General features: G+C 34.7%; 1 protein-coding gene across 2 annotated transcripts; it reads right to left on the reverse strand.

Annotated features, from left to right (window-relative positions):
* Positions 1-275: 275 nt before the first annotated feature.
* LOC126725822 (uncharacterized) lies at positions 276-5,596 on the reverse strand. 2 transcript variants are annotated; one of them, XM_050430793.1, is made up of 5 exons: positions 5,136-5,596; positions 2,642-2,692; positions 2,160-2,222; positions 1,962-2,030; positions 276-957 (listed from the first exon to the last, which is right to left on the reverse strand). In XM_050430793.1, the coding sequence occupies exons 1-5, from the start codon at positions 5,463-5,465 to the stop codon at positions 694-696; spliced, it is 777 nt and encodes a 258-aa protein (XP_050286750.1). In that variant the 5' UTR covers positions 5,466-5,596; the 3' UTR covers positions 276-693. The 2 variants fall into 2 exon arrangements, with proteins under 2 accessions (XP_050286750.1, XP_050286751.1); XM_050430794.1 differs by lacking the exon at positions 5,136-5,596 and adding an exon at positions 2,929-3,182.
* Between the last annotated feature and the right edge of the window lie 9,797 nt (positions 5,597-15,393).

Genomic DNA, 15,393 nt, shown 5'->3' on the forward strand with positions numbered 1-15,393 from the left:
TCCATGAAATGATATTATTTAAATCATATTTTGAAGATTATGAAATTTAATTTATTTATCAATTATTGTTCTTAGTAACAACATGATACTATTATTATTACTGAGTAATCTGCCATTTTGAGAAATTTCTGCATTTTGCAGTGGTGGACCGACCCTTAGGTGGAGTGCCAAAAATATTACCAGACCACAGAGCCCATGGAAGCATTTCGAAGTTCTTCACACAAATGAAAAAATAGAGGCCGTTCATCTTGTAATAATATAGAGAACAAGAAAAATACTTTCAAACTAGATTCAAATTGTTCTACTAAAAGAAAACAAACATTTAATTGTCTATAGAATAGTTACACCTTATCGGTAAATATTTCCTAAGAGAGGAAACAGAAGGAATTGAGGGTTGGCCCCAAAAGAATTTTGGACTATTGTAGAAACCGCGAAGAAAGAAGGTAACTGTAACTAATGGGTTAGGATCTCTACACTACCCTCGGTACCTTCCATGTATAAAATGACAAATCCGCACCTTCATGTCAAGAAGCGGTGAAGGTAAATGGTTTTTTTTTTTTACTTACAATTATGATAACTCAACCTAAAACATGGTTAGACTGCTTCAATTACTTATTAAGCATAAATGAAGTTAATGATCTTGATCCCGCTTAATTAGGAAAACAGAATATCGACAGTGACATCTGGTTCTTCTCAGCTCATTCTGGAGTCATCGTCAAAAGGAAGATTTAGATCAGGTAACACGAAGGACGTTTCAGACTCCTTGACCTCCTCTATTTTTGATTGACCTGGATGTGGTACAGTATCAACATCATTGCATGCAACACCTGTTGGAAAGATTGAAGCAGCAGGATCACAAACTTCTTCAATTTTCTGGGGTCGATCAGAGATGGCTGCCACAGATGCCATAGCACTAGCAGTTGTTGTTTTTTCGTTCTGCTGTGACTGCAGATCATGCTGAAACAAAATATAGATATATTTAGATTCAGCAAAGCATCTTAACTATATAAAAGCACTAGCTTTTATGTTGTCTCATTTAATGTCACATACTGTTATTAAATGACATCATTTATTTAAGCTGGTCACTCTCCCTTTTGGCCACATTGCAGTTTCAGGCTAATGTAATGTGGAACCACCAATGATAGAATGGAGTTCTAATTTTGAAAGCAAAATAACAAGCAGTTCCATGCAGGTGATCATTCCTAGTTGAAGCAACAATTCACCCAGACAATGTGGCCCACAAATGTGCAGATTATTTTGCATAATTTCTTAATAAAATAAAATTAAAAAGCCAGTGTAAAATATATCGTAGGCAACAACAACATAGCATTAATATGGTGAAATGTTTCCCCAAATTCTATTTCAAAGATGCATAATAATTTATTCACTAATGTGCAAAGTGGAAATTAATTGAGTAAGCAGTTAGTGAAAAGTATTAATTTTCAGGGGAAAACACACGCACACACCTGGTAGGCTAATCTTGTACTGCTGAAACCCAGTACAAGTGCAAGCAAAATGTAATGAGCTTAATGATGTAAAAATAGTTTTTAAGATTTCAAACCAGCCAACTTGGTCTGTACTCCTTGCATACATAAAAATAACTACACCAGTAAAGCTTGTCATACTAGAATCAGCAGGTTATTGGAAACAGATTGAGATCAGCAGAAGATAATGCACGCAACCTTATTTTTGCTTATAACAAACTTCACATCACCAACAAATGTTTTTGATGTCTAGTACCAGTTACTACCACATTGTAGTCAAGGTCCCAAGGATGTAAAGGAAGCCTAGAATAATCTAAAAGAACATAGATTAATTTACTATGAGCAAACCGATTCATTGCTAACCAGCATGGCTTAATACAAGTACGCTGGATTTGATAAAAGATTTACACAAACACAAGGGGGGTGGCAAAGGAAAAAGTGAATAGACAAAGAAATTGATTAGAGAGGCAAACTAACCTTAATTCTCTTCAAACTGTCATTTGTAGCTCTCTGTTTCTCAAGACTGAGACGCAAAGCTGCCAGTTCCTGCTCAATGAATTAGTAAATTATTAATATTTCAGTATTTAGGTATCTCCAATAAGACATATTTAGATTAAGGAAACAACATAGGAGAAACAAGAAGATATCCCAGGAAAAGATGTCAAAGAAACATACATTTTTCAAATTTATCCTTTCCGTCAATAGCAAACTTTCCTCCTCTCTAAGTTCAGCTAGCGACTGCCCAAAAAGAAGAAAAATATAAGGGATACGAATACAACTTTTTATTTTACTCATCGCCAAAAGCTAGATAAACAAAGGACTAATGCAAAGTTAAGGCAATTTGTTCAAATAGAATCAACAACATTGGATGATGAATGAGAGAGCTCCTTTAAGTTTGGACAGAAAGATTGGAAAGTAACATCCACCTGATATTGCACAAAAAAATGTACAACTAAACAATTAAAAAGACAAGACTGGCTGTGACCACTGAATTGTAGAAGATCATTAATCAACATTCAATGCATCACACCTATCTTTCAAAATTTTGTTGTAATTACTAATTCATGCACAATGTCATAATTACAAACATTGGCGCCTAGAATTGCTCCATTAAAATCTTCACTAATGGGTTCACAATCACAAAAGTTTAGAATTACCTTTCTCTTTCTTGACCTCTTGTTGGAGTTCGTTTCGCCATTAACAGCTACCTGAAATAGGACAGAATAATTAAGAGTTAATCATTTATCAGTCAATAATAACTGAAAAATAACATTAATGGTAACAAATTATAAAAATATTCACATCCAACAAACTCAAGGATCAAAATTTGGCATCTTATATATGCATCACAAGATGAAGATGGTTCAGTTTTTGTATATGTGAAAGTGTCTTTCTTGGTCCTTGTCTTGTACATGCAATTGCAAAATCCTAAAGAGTATCTTACTATCATTTCAGGCTAAACAAAAAAGTCAAAGATCCACCAAATTGTCATGAACCTTCCACTACATTTTCTTCTGTTTGGAGTACCAAATTAAGCAGGACTTCTTTCCTTTTGTTACTTTCTTTTGATTCGCTGCCCATTCAAAAGCAACCATTATATGGGACACCCATTCCCACTGTACCATCTTGGTTTACTCGAAGGAATATATATAAAAAAAATATTAAAAATCTGTGTGGAATTCTCCTCTGCGTGGTCCACGTCACCGCATGGTTTACAACCTATAGTTTCTCTACACGTCAGAATTAAAAGAAATATCACGTGACATGACTTGCTCTCGTGACCCCCCCATACGCGTTACATTAATTACACGTGTATTAATTCACACTTTTTTAACCAAAAAAAAAAAATTTCACACTTTGACCTTTTCTAAACGTGTCCAACTACACCCACACCGCACCCAAATGTGACCCTCTTCCCAAACCAAATACTTCGCCTTTCATAATGTTTTTCCACCAAAGTAATGTTTGTATGGACAATAATATTTTCTAGAAAACAAATTATTTTAAAAAAAAAAATTATAATTTTTTTTTTTTTTTTATGTTTGATAGTAGACTTAAATGAGTTGAAAAACAAATTCTTATCCTCTATTATTTAGCTTACTGTGAAGATGGAATTGTTTAAAAAATATATATAATAAAAACAATCTTTAAAATGAGGTATACTTTTTCAAGAGTTAGTACACAAAAAAATACGTGCAAAGTGCAATATTAAATTTTGACCTAATATGAAAATCGACCTTTAGTAGTGGACCCCAGTAAAGAAAAAGCAAAGAAGCCTGCGTAACAGGCTGTCATTCTAAGGAACCACGACCCAATCAAAGAGAACTTTCCACTTTTCGATTCGATCGAAAGGAAATTGCAAAAGACTTTGCAGTTTGGATTTTGTCATTGCATTATTGACTGCTACATATATACTAGTATTTCTTTACTATTCGAATCAGAGGAGCCAAAGGTTGGCGTTGCGACCAAGCTGTCACGCAGACATTGGGTTACTGACATGCAGACATTTTGTCTTAAATACAAATACAAAAGACCACGTGTGAAAAGCGAGAAAACGACGACGTTTGGTATATAGGGGTTGAGTTTTAGGGTAAGGGAGGTGGGGTTTATGATTTGATTTTTACAGTGCGCCCACAGGAAAAGGAAAAGTGCGGCGACCAACATGGAATCATTTTTCCCCATACCATAGCATGGCAAATGCAGCCAACATTATAAAGTGCATAAACCACTACCAACACTACCCACCAAACTATACGCAGACCCTATTTGCCACGATGACACGCCACCCATAATAATAAAGCTAACCAGATTTACATAACAATAATAAAATGACATATTCCCCCCTTTATTTACCAAAATGCCCTTCCCAATTTTGACTCTGGTTTGGAAAAGGAAATTTTTACGGGCGAATTGAATTTGAGTATGGACTCCGACAAGGAACTTAACTTATGGAATGACGAGAGTGCCCTTAAGTGGAACGGTGTTTTGGTAATTTTGACAAAAGGTGGAGCATGACACGGAGACAAAAAGTGTGAAAGAAAATTAATTTTAAAAATAAAAAATGTGAAGAGTGAGTCAATCAGGCCCGCCTCATGACTCCTCCATCTTCATGCGTTGAATGAAAGTCACCAATTTTCTCTGAAAGAATTGTTAAAAATATTTTTCAAAATAAATGGGAAAATAAAAATAAAAAAGCGAAAAGTCGAGGGCAGTTTGGTCAACGGGATGTAAAAAATAAGAAGAAAAAAATAGAAGAAAGGAAACGAGGTCGGACGGCGAACATTCTGAATTTCCGATCCGGTGGCGAATGAAATGACGGAACTAGCCCCGGAAATCACGACGCGTCCCCATGCAAAGAGGGGTATAAGTGTAAATTGACAAAGAAAATAAAAGCAAAAAGAAGGTGAAAAAAAAAAAAAAAAAAAAAAAAATCTGACAGATGGTGATGATGCCTTTGCCAGGTTCCATCACTCACCCCTGACTCTTCCTAAAACCAATAAAGGTAAATATCCGACTTCCACAGGGGCATTTCCGTCAACAAAAAAAAAAGCGTTAAACAAAACGATATCCAAACGGAGTCACTAGTCGTAACCGCGCTCACACGAACTCACTGAGTCAGAACAAAAATGGGAAAAAATCAGAGCAACAAACCTTAGATCTCGAGCTTTCAGTCGGTTTGGAAAGACGGCTTGACTCCTCAAAGCCATCGAGAGCGCCGCCGCTGGCAGAGGTGGCGCCGCTCCATGACAGCGGCGTGGTAGGACTAGCTCGCGCAGGCTCGGCCTTCTTCTTCTTCGTGGTGGTGGAGTCACCGTGTCTGGGCGCCGACTTGGAACGACGCTGGCGTACAGTCCAGCCGAGGCGGAGAACAGCCTGAACAGGCTTCGGCAGAGGAGGCTGAGCTTGGAAGAGCCTTAACAGCAAATCCACCACCACCGTGTCGTCGGTCATGGCCTCCTTAACCCACTCGTCGTCGCTCATATTCTCACTACGACGTCGTTTCAGGGAGAGAAAAAAAAGAAGAAAAATGAAAATCTAGTTGGTGGTGTTGTATAGCGTGTGTATGTGTTAAATAATGGGGAGAGAAAGAGAGAGAGGGAGGCTTTTATATGTGGGTTTTGTTGTGTGAGGTATGGTGTGGTATGGTGTTGACATGACAATCCTGTATTTTTTTTTTTTTTTTTTTTGTGGATATTTTTATTTTTATTTTTCTTCTTTTGCCGTATCTGGACCCACTAATGTACACGTGGCACAGACTATTCCCCTATTTCTATGGGTGTGTGTTTTTTTGGTTTCCCAATTTTTAAAGTGATTGGGGCATAACGCGCCTTGTTTGAAGGTGGGTTGATGATGTAATGTATTATGTATGAGAGTCATGAATTGTGTGGCAGTTACTATTAGCTGTGGCAACTGGCAATTGGGTCTGGAATTTTTTTTTACATTAACTGTAGGTTTCGTAGGAGGAAAGTACACTTTTGTGAGTTTTGTCTAACAGAAAGTCTATATTATTGCGCACAAAATTTTATAACAAATTTCAGAACTAGTAATTGTTAACTTAATTGTTGTCGATTTTTTTTTAGTTAGCATCGCTCTTTGTCTATAGTTTGGAATATTTTAATTTGAGAAAGTTCATATTTACAATATTTGTACCATACGTTTATAATAAATTTTAACTAATAAGCTTTCATGGGTTATTATTAATAAGTAAAAAATAATTTCAATGAAAAATTCATATTATTTTATACTAGTATTTAAGGGATTTTTCTTATTTGAAATCCTCTTTTTTTTTTTTAAGGTCTCTATGCCCCTATGTTTAAGTAGAGATAAAACTAAATGACACCTGTAAAAATACAACTCTAACTCCCACTAAAACATTATCTAAAAAATAGGGTCACTATCATGTTGTTTTTCAAATTACTTTATCCACTTATATATTCTAAATGTGTAATATTAATGAAAAAATGTGTAAACTTTAAATTAAAATGAATGAAAATTTATGACACTAAAAAAAAAAAAAAAAACCCTCAAAATGCATGTAATGAGACTCATAACTAATAATAACTTACTACTTAGAATTTATTGTGAAAATATCATGAACATAATACTTCTCTTTTATTTTGGTCCTTTGGATTTTAAAATTTTTATTTCGACTATTTATGTTTTATTAATCAAATGATAGCTAATATTAAATGGGTGAGAAAATGTTTTTTTAAGTGTGTTTGGTTGGTTGGATTTTAAGGAGAGAAAATTGGTAGGATCTAGGTGATTTTGTCCTTGACCTACTAAAATGCTATCTCTTCCATTTGAGAAAAAAATAAAAAGGAAAAGAGTTGTTATTGTCAAATGACTGAACTATCCCTCCTCTCATATTTTGATTATTTCTTTCTTATTTTTTTCCCTACTCGCTAGACGTGATTCACTGCTTCTACTTCTTCTTCCCTACTCGCCAGACGTGATTCACTACTTCTTCTTCTTGATTCACTACTTTGGTTTTTTTGTGTGTGATACAATATGCATTTCTTCTTTGGTTTTTCTAAGCGTGATACAATATGCATTTTTTTGAGCGTAATATAACATACACACTAGCACTACTTCTCTTCTTTTTTTGTATTAACTGGACGTTTTTTTTTTCTTTTTTCTTTTTTCTTTCTTTTTTTTAACTTCGTCCTGAGGGCGACACACTCATTCGCACACTACTTCCCATTTTTCTTTTTTTTCTTTTTTTTTGTGGGATTTAATCTAACTGTTTTTTTTTCTTTTATACTGGGCATGAATTTTCTTTTTTAATAAACTTGTGTGGTTGCCTTTTTTTTTTGGTTGGTTGTTTGCCTTTTTTTTTTTTTTTAATTGGGCATTATTTTTTAATAAGGACATATAAGTAAATTTATACCAACTCTATTTTCTACTCTTTCTTCTTCTTCTTTTTTTTCAATCAAAAAAAAAAAAATTCATCTCCCCACTTTTCCACTCTTTTCAATCAAATACTAAAGAGAGAATCTAAAATCTCTTCTATCCTTCTACTTTTTCAAATTCTCTCCATTTTCTACTCTACCACTTTTCCATTCTTCCATCCAAACAGTTAATGATCAGATTACTAGAGGAAATGCATGGCAAATCAATATGAAAACAATATCAAACATAAAGGGCCTTAATAGAAATTTTAAATATAACCACAATTTTTATGGGCTTAAAGAATACTTTAGTCTTTTTGTAACTTTAAATAATTAAAAAATATAGGAAAAAAAAAAAAAAAAAACCTTGTTGCTGTTCCAACACCTGGATGTTGGTCATATTTTTCATTTCTTTTTTATGTTTCATTCGTAGCTTGATAACACTTTGAGATTTTTTTTTTTTTTTTTCTCTAAGAGTATAACTTTTTTATTTGGTTAAGTTTCTTTAGAATCTGACGTATACTATTAAATTAAATATCAAAATTTATCATAAAAGAGATTTCGTTTAGAATATATATATGTGGGGACTACGGCCCAAAGTAACAGGTTGGGCCTTGGACCCGTCCGAGGACACCAACTCATCCGAGGAGTTAACATGGCTTAAGCAATCCATGTTAAACATATCATTGGAAACAAAGAAAACAGGTCCGAGGAGGAATTTCTCCTCGGACACTGAAAATCTGGAGCGAAAGGAAATCCAATCCACTAAAGCCCATCCCCTAAATACATGAAAAGGAAGAAAACATAAAATATCTAAGCAAAAGCTGTCACCACCACATTGAATGCACTACAACTACTTTCCTGGCCGCATTAATGTGGAGAAGACCTCTAAACAATGCTACCTTGACTACCGCAACTCACAAAGAACTAAAAGAGGTGTCTGATGGGATAGATGCTCAAGTGGAGGTTTGGATGATCGACAAGTGTAAAACCCAGATGATAAGAAAATGCCTATATAATATGTAGAAGCCCCCATAAGAGAGGAGGAGGGAAAAAAGAAGAGAGAGTACTGTAGCATGCAAAGGAACCCCACTGCATTGATCTGTATACGCAAATTAAGTTTTTAGCCCTATCAGATCGTGTGATCTTTCAATATAATGGTTTTTGTTCTTGTTCATGTGTTACTTTATTCCATGCAATACCTCATTTAACTTATTAAAACCTAGTTCTTTGATCCATACTCTACAAAAAATTCATGGTGTTGGGCTCTTTGGACCAAGACTTACAAAATAGGGGTTTGGGCTCCAAATTGTGCACCTACAATATATATAAATATATATATATATATATATATATATATTGATGATTATTTTAAAGTATATTTTGTAAAAGCATTGATAGTTTTTTCAAAATGTGTCATAGAAATAAAAGTAGATTAACTTTTAACTCCATGCATACTCATGGATGTATTGAAAAATAAACATAATTAGAAGCATATTGAAATTCCAACTTAAGGTTAATACAATTTATGGACATTTTAATGTTTTTGTAAGCTCTTAAAAAAACTTGTGAGGATATTATTTTCTAGAGTATGCAAATTGTTTATTCATGATTGTAAGGACACAATTTGTAACGACCCATAATAATGTTGGGTTCGCACGTAAAAAGGCCCAAACAATATCATTTATAGAGCGTGGGTTTGAAAGGCTAAGCCTTGGTCACCGGACAGTGGTTAGTCATGATGTTTATACAGAATTAAACCGTGTTCGCTCGAGGAGTCCTTCTCCTTGAGGCGGCCTGGGAGGCTCTGGTTCTAGGCCTTTTTTCCCAGCTCCCTTTTTTTGGCGCATCAACCTTCACGTTATATAGCCCTTCTTGGTTGATCTTAGCCCTCCACTTGTTGATCAGGCAGGTGCCTACTTTAGTACCCGTCCCATCAGCTGTCCCTCCTTACTTTTTGTTAGTTACGATGATCGAAGTCACCCTATCCAGGCGTCTTTTCTCATTAACACGGTTAGGACGTTGGCGGGTGCATTTAATGCGGAGGGGATGTATTTACCCTGAACCAGTTTCGCACTGTACCCCCACGTGGGCCCCATTCTACTCGCATCTCCTTCAGGGGGCTTTTTGGGGGCAGCCCTCAACGAGATGTTACTCTTCCCATTGAAGTCTTGAAGTGCCGAGGACAGGGTCATCCTCAGCTGTGCCCCTGGCATTTCGGCCTTTCCCCATTCGTCCTCGGCAAATACCCTCCTCGGCACGGGCCCTGGGCCCTGGTAGAGCGTGGGCCGGATCATAAGTTCCCTAGCCCTAGAATGATTATTTCACTTTAGAAATTTCTTTTTTTTTTTTACTTAATTTTTGTTATTGTGGTGTTATAAAATAATTTCATATGTATATTTTTCAAATAAGATATGAACAAATAACCTTATATAACATGGTATACGTTTTCATTAAAATTTTTATTGAAGTAAAATAAATTTTTGTAAGAAATATTGGATTAGTTGTAACTGTACTTAAAATAGTTTTAAATAGGTTAAAAGTATTACTCATTCAAATTTTTACATAGAAGTATAATAAATTCTTAATTGAATTTTTTATGTTTTTAAGTTTAGAATTATGAATCTACATGTAAAGACACTTTAAATGAAATTGGAAATGGAATGACATTTGACATAAATTAAAGCCTATTTAAAATATAATTTCACTTGGAATCTAATTAGTGGGCAATTAGAATGACACTTGGTATAAAATTAGAATGCAATTTGAATCCTATTTGAATTCTTGATTGAGCTTTCACTTTATATATATATATATAGAGAGAGAGAGAGAGACACACACACACACACACACACTCACTAGTCGCTAACCTATGCAATGCATAGGAATATCTACTAGATGAGTTTCGGTGGAAAAAAGTCATTATTTTTTAGTTGGAGTAGTAAGCAAAAATGCATGAAACTTTATATGTGTGTATATATATATATATATATATTAAAAGAAATAGCACAAAATTTTATTAGTTAGGTAGAAAAAAGCAATGCTGTTTTATTTATTAATTTTTTGTAGGAATAAATAAGAGATAGAATGTTGTGTCTCTAGTTTAGTGTGTATTGTATATATAGGTATATACAAGATAGGTTGTAATATATATATATATAGACACCAAAAGATGTCTATTGAAAGGTTATAACTCTTCATATTGGATATACCAAAAGTGTCTATTGAAATGTCATAATCTTTTATATTAAATATATATTAAAGGTGTCAATTAAACGAAAAAGTGTCTATTGACAAAAAATGTGTTTATCGGAATGAAAAGGTGCCTACTAACTGAAAATGTACCTATTGAATAAAAATGTGTTTATTGACTGAAACGAGCCATATTGAATGAAAATATGTCTATTGAATGGTCATAATCATTTGGGTATTATTAATGGTTCATATTCATTTGGTAACTTCTTCTCAACTTCATTTCTTTCATCTTTCTTAGAAATACAAGAAACTTATGGGTCTTCTCCAAAATTTGATATTTGTATAACCCAATAAATTTGGTTGTATCCTGGGGACAAATTTGAAATAACTCATTAGAAACTCTTGTATGGAGGCAAATATTGTCTAAGTATGATATTCAGTTGTGCTTCCAAGTCAATCAAATTTGCTCTTTGTCTATTGGATCATTTTGTTATTTCATTATATTGCTCCTCTAAATTGCCAACTGATGGTGTCTAAAAAAAACCAACTCCTTACTCGTCCATGGATGTCGTCCATACAGAAGGTACGTCGTCCTAAGTTTACAAGTCATACTACACTACTGTCGTCCAGAGAGACCTCTGGACGACATGTGCTAACTAGTGTACTATCTCTCGTCCAGGCAGCCCTTAGGACGAGGGCAAGGTAGTTTTGACACAAAGATAACCACTATAGCGGTTATCAAATTGTACGCTCCGGACTCTGTAAAATAGGGGGAGGTTATCCAACGGATAACTGCTCCCTAAACCTATAAAAAGAGATGAGTCTCCGACAAGAAAAGGTAGAGTATTTCTTCTTTACAGATTCTTTACAGACAATATTTTTCTTTAAGAGGAGAATTGTTAACTTCATCATCGAAGGAATTTCAACCGGCCAACCCCGGTCTCCTCTGATCTTCTATTTCTTATCTTTCAGGCCCTCAACATCATCGTGATCCGTGCTGTTCAACTAACTGATTCCTTGATCGCTATCACCAACAGTTTGGGCAGTTGATTTTTTTTAAGTCAAATTTTTATTTTTATTTTTTGTTAAATAGTGAAAAGGTCCAAGAATCAAGCCACACCAACGATAGCAAAAGTAATACTGAACAATTTCTTTAAACACCTCACATATGCTTTTCTTCTCAAATTTCTCATTCTCTTCCTTATGCCATACTGATGTTTTTCTTCTCAATGACAATTTTTTATGTGAAACGGTGAGTAGATACTAAAACTTAACAGGCAAAATGAAAAGGCACAACCGTTAAGTGCTTTTAAATGCATACGTGATATGAATTTATATAACCACATGGCGCAATAAGGAGTAATTAACAAAAAGTCAACTTATGATTCCTCTATCCAAGGTATTATGAACCAAAACTTTTGGAAAGGGAAAAGTATCACAAAATTATAAGTTCGTCCATAAAATATGATACTCTCAAACTAAATTGTTCCAACTTCCACCTTAAAAAAAATTATTTAAATCTAATTAGTGTTACCAAGAAAAAAAAAACATCAAACTTTTAATTTTGGATCCCAAATAGCGAATATACAAAGTCAAACAACTTAACACACAAGTCATTTGAATAATAATAATAATAAATTAATTAACAAAAATGTTATGAAGTTCACAAAAAGTCATACTCTTTTAAATTCATTCAATTTTTATTGGGTTCTTTTGACTAATTTTTAACTTTTTAAGGGAACAAGTATAATTATTTTGGATTTAAAATTTTATGTGTGTGCACAGGCGTGTGTGTATATATTTGTTTGTGTGTATATATATAAAATATTTATAAATAAATAAAATTCAAGGGGTAAAGCACTAACATCATGTGTGTCAAATGCCAAACCAGACACCTAAAATCCACCATTATCATATGTTTAAATCTCAAAAATTTTAGCATTAAGCTACAGCGACATTCTAAATTTGACACAGTACGAGCATATATGCTAAAAAATTTTATTTTATTTATTCATCTCTCTCTCTCCACCGTACTCTCTCTCTCTTCTCTGGCTTCTCTTATCTTCCTCGCCTGTGTTCTCTTTGTCTCTCTCAACCTACCTCCATGGCTCCATAGCAACAACAATCAAAGACCCACCTTCAACAACTCCTCCGCCACACCACCGATCACAGCAAATAAAATCACCGGCAAAAACCACCAAGCAGCACCTTTAACCACAAAATCCACCAAACCCAATTACAGGCGAAATCCACTGAGCACAACATGCCCAATCACCAGCCAAACCCATCAATCCCAGCAAACCCAATCACCGAAAAACCTCACCGATCACATTAAACAAAATCAGCAACCAAACCCATCACCGGCCAAACCCGTAAAGCCAAACCCATCGCCTCTTTCTTCTCTTATTGAGATTGATCTTCGCTGTAAGAAGAGATCAACTGGTGGAGACTGGCATGGAGGAGATCAGCCAAATTTTTTTCCTCAGGTGGTGGTGAGCTTCAGACGTGTTCTAAGTTTTTTTTTTCCCTCCCATGGTGGTGACCGAAGAGTTTTATACATATTGTGATTGGTTGTTGGTGGAAGTGGGTAGTGGGTTTGAGGTGGTGGTGGTGATCAAGTTTTTTTTATTTGTGGTGGGGACCGGTGAGTTTCAAAGAGAGAGAGAGAGATCAGTGAAAAGGAGATAGAAGGGAAAGCTTCAGAATTTTATAGTTTAGAGAAGCCGACAAAGAGCAAGAGAGAGAAAGAGAGAGAAATAATTAATGTTATTTTAATATTTATATATATTATTTTAATATATAGAATTTAAGAATAGAATATATGATGTACAATAAATTATAAAATAGCGTGTTAAAATAATAAAGTAGAATTTTTGATCTGTTAAAATAACATAAGTATAGAACATCTGATGCTGATGCTCTTAGAATGCATCTGAGCCAATAGTAGAATTGCACCATTGTAAATGACATTTATTTGACGTTTGAAAAACATTTGATGTGGGTTTTGGGTGTGCTAAATAAGTATTTAGTATTTAGCATACCTGATGCTAATGTTCTTAATATAACTGTGTTCGAAGTGATGAAGTTCAATACAATGATATAATCAATTTCTAATATGAGATCCTTGTTACCCAGTTGTGAAGTCATATATAGCTCGTGTCTTTATAACCCATAATTAGACGGTTCTAGACTTTTGGATTACCTATACTATTGCTTAAGCCATGTCAACCTCTAACCTCTTCTTTTCTTACTACAGTGAAAATATTCGAGCTTAAGTTCTTCTTGTGAGAACAATCGATAATTCTAGTAAGTTATAAGAGCATGCACATCCAGTATTGCAAATGGTATATGTAGGGAGATTTTAGCATCAAAGCACAAAATATGTCCACTACCTGATCTTGTACTTGTAAATTTTTTTTCAATAGTGCTACAATACCGTCTTACTTATATGACGGTACTATAGCAAGCTTCTATAAGTTTAAATTATATTTTATTCTCTCCCTCTCTCTCTCTCTCTCTCTCTTTCATTTCTCACTGTTTGCCTTCTCTTCTCTCTCTTATTTTTGTTCTGCAATTGCTCTCTCCTCTCCTTAAACCCAAAACCCCCTTTTTCTCAAACCCAAAACTCCATGTGGTGGTGGTAGCGGCAGAGGTAGGTGTGGGCATAGGTGTTTCAACGTGGGTCCTCCAATACGACATTGTTTATCTTGTGGCAGCAGTGTAGGTTATGTGGCAATGGTGGGGTTGATATGAGTTTTTGGTGTGGGTTTATCAATTGATTTGGGTTTGTAATGGTTTGTGGTGTGGGTTGATCTGGGTTGTGGGGTGATCTGTGATGTGGCACGGTGGTGGCAGTGGGTAGTGGGATTTTGATATGTGTAGGAGTGGGTTTTAGGTCAGTGGGTGGCAGTGGCATGGTGGGTTTGGGTCGGAGGAATGAATAGCGTATGGCCTCATGGCAGCATGGCAGGTTTGAACTTTGAAGCAATTCCTTGCACAAAGACTTATTTTTGGTGGTGGTGGTATGAGGTTTGGTTTTTGGGTTTTGTTTAGGTTTGAGTTTTAGATTTGTTGTGATTTGTTGGGTTGATTTAGGTATTTTGGTATGGATTTGTTGTGATTTTGCTGGGGTGGCAAGTGTTGCAATAGTGGTGTTGTTAATGGTGGTGATGGCAGGTTGTGTTGTTGATTCTAGTGGTGGCAGGCTGTGTTGTTGATGATTAGCAGATGGTGGGGTGGTTGGGTTTGGATGGTGGTTGTGTTGGGCTTTGGGTTTGTTCATGGTGGTGAGAGAGGGAGGGGGAGGAAGATAGATAGAAATTAGAGAGAGAGGAGAGATATTGTTTTGGGTTATATATTTTATTGTGTAGATCTATTATTTTAGAGAGATGCTATGTCTACAACATTTTTATAACAAATCACAGATGATTAGTTGTTATTGGTTCAAATTTGAAACTAATATTAAGATTATTTTTTTGCCATAATAATAACAACCAGTAACAACCTATCACTTAGGATTTGTTATAAAAATATTGTAGACATATTATTTTTCATTATTTTAATGTGTTGTATAGATATATAAAAGTTAGAATATTGAATGTGTTGTAAAATAGTATTGTATAATAAATAAAGTTATTTTTAAAATAATAAAATAAAATAATTTGAAAATACAAGATGCGAATGCTCTAAAATTTTTAAGACACTAATTAACATTGGGGCGTAAAACCCCCCAAGCTGCTATTTTACACCCCCACCTACCAAAAACATGCTCCATCCGAGGTGAAAACTTAGAATTTTTTACAAACCCACTACAAGTAGGAGAA

Source organism: Quercus robur, chromosome 5 (genome assembly GCF_932294415.1).
Source record: "Quercus robur chromosome 5, dhQueRobu3.1, whole genome shotgun sequence".
Classification (NCBI taxonomy): Eukaryota; Viridiplantae; Streptophyta; class Magnoliopsida; order Fagales; family Fagaceae; genus Quercus; species Quercus robur.

Excerpts from the sequence above, each read along its gene's own strand:
- LOC126725822 (XM_050430793.1), bottom strand. The coding sequence starts at position 5,465 with ATGAGCGACGACGAGTGGGTTAAGGAGGCCATGACCGACGACACGGTG. Across the intron at positions 2,223-2,641 it reads AGAGGTCAAGAAAGAGAAAG|TCGCTAGCTGAACTTAGAGA; the intron begins GTAATTCTAAAC and ends CTTTTTGGGCAG. Across the intron at positions 2,031-2,159 it reads AAAGGATAAATTTGAAAAAT|GAACTGGCAGCTTTGCGTCT; the intron begins GTATGTTTCTTT and ends TTCATTGAGCAG.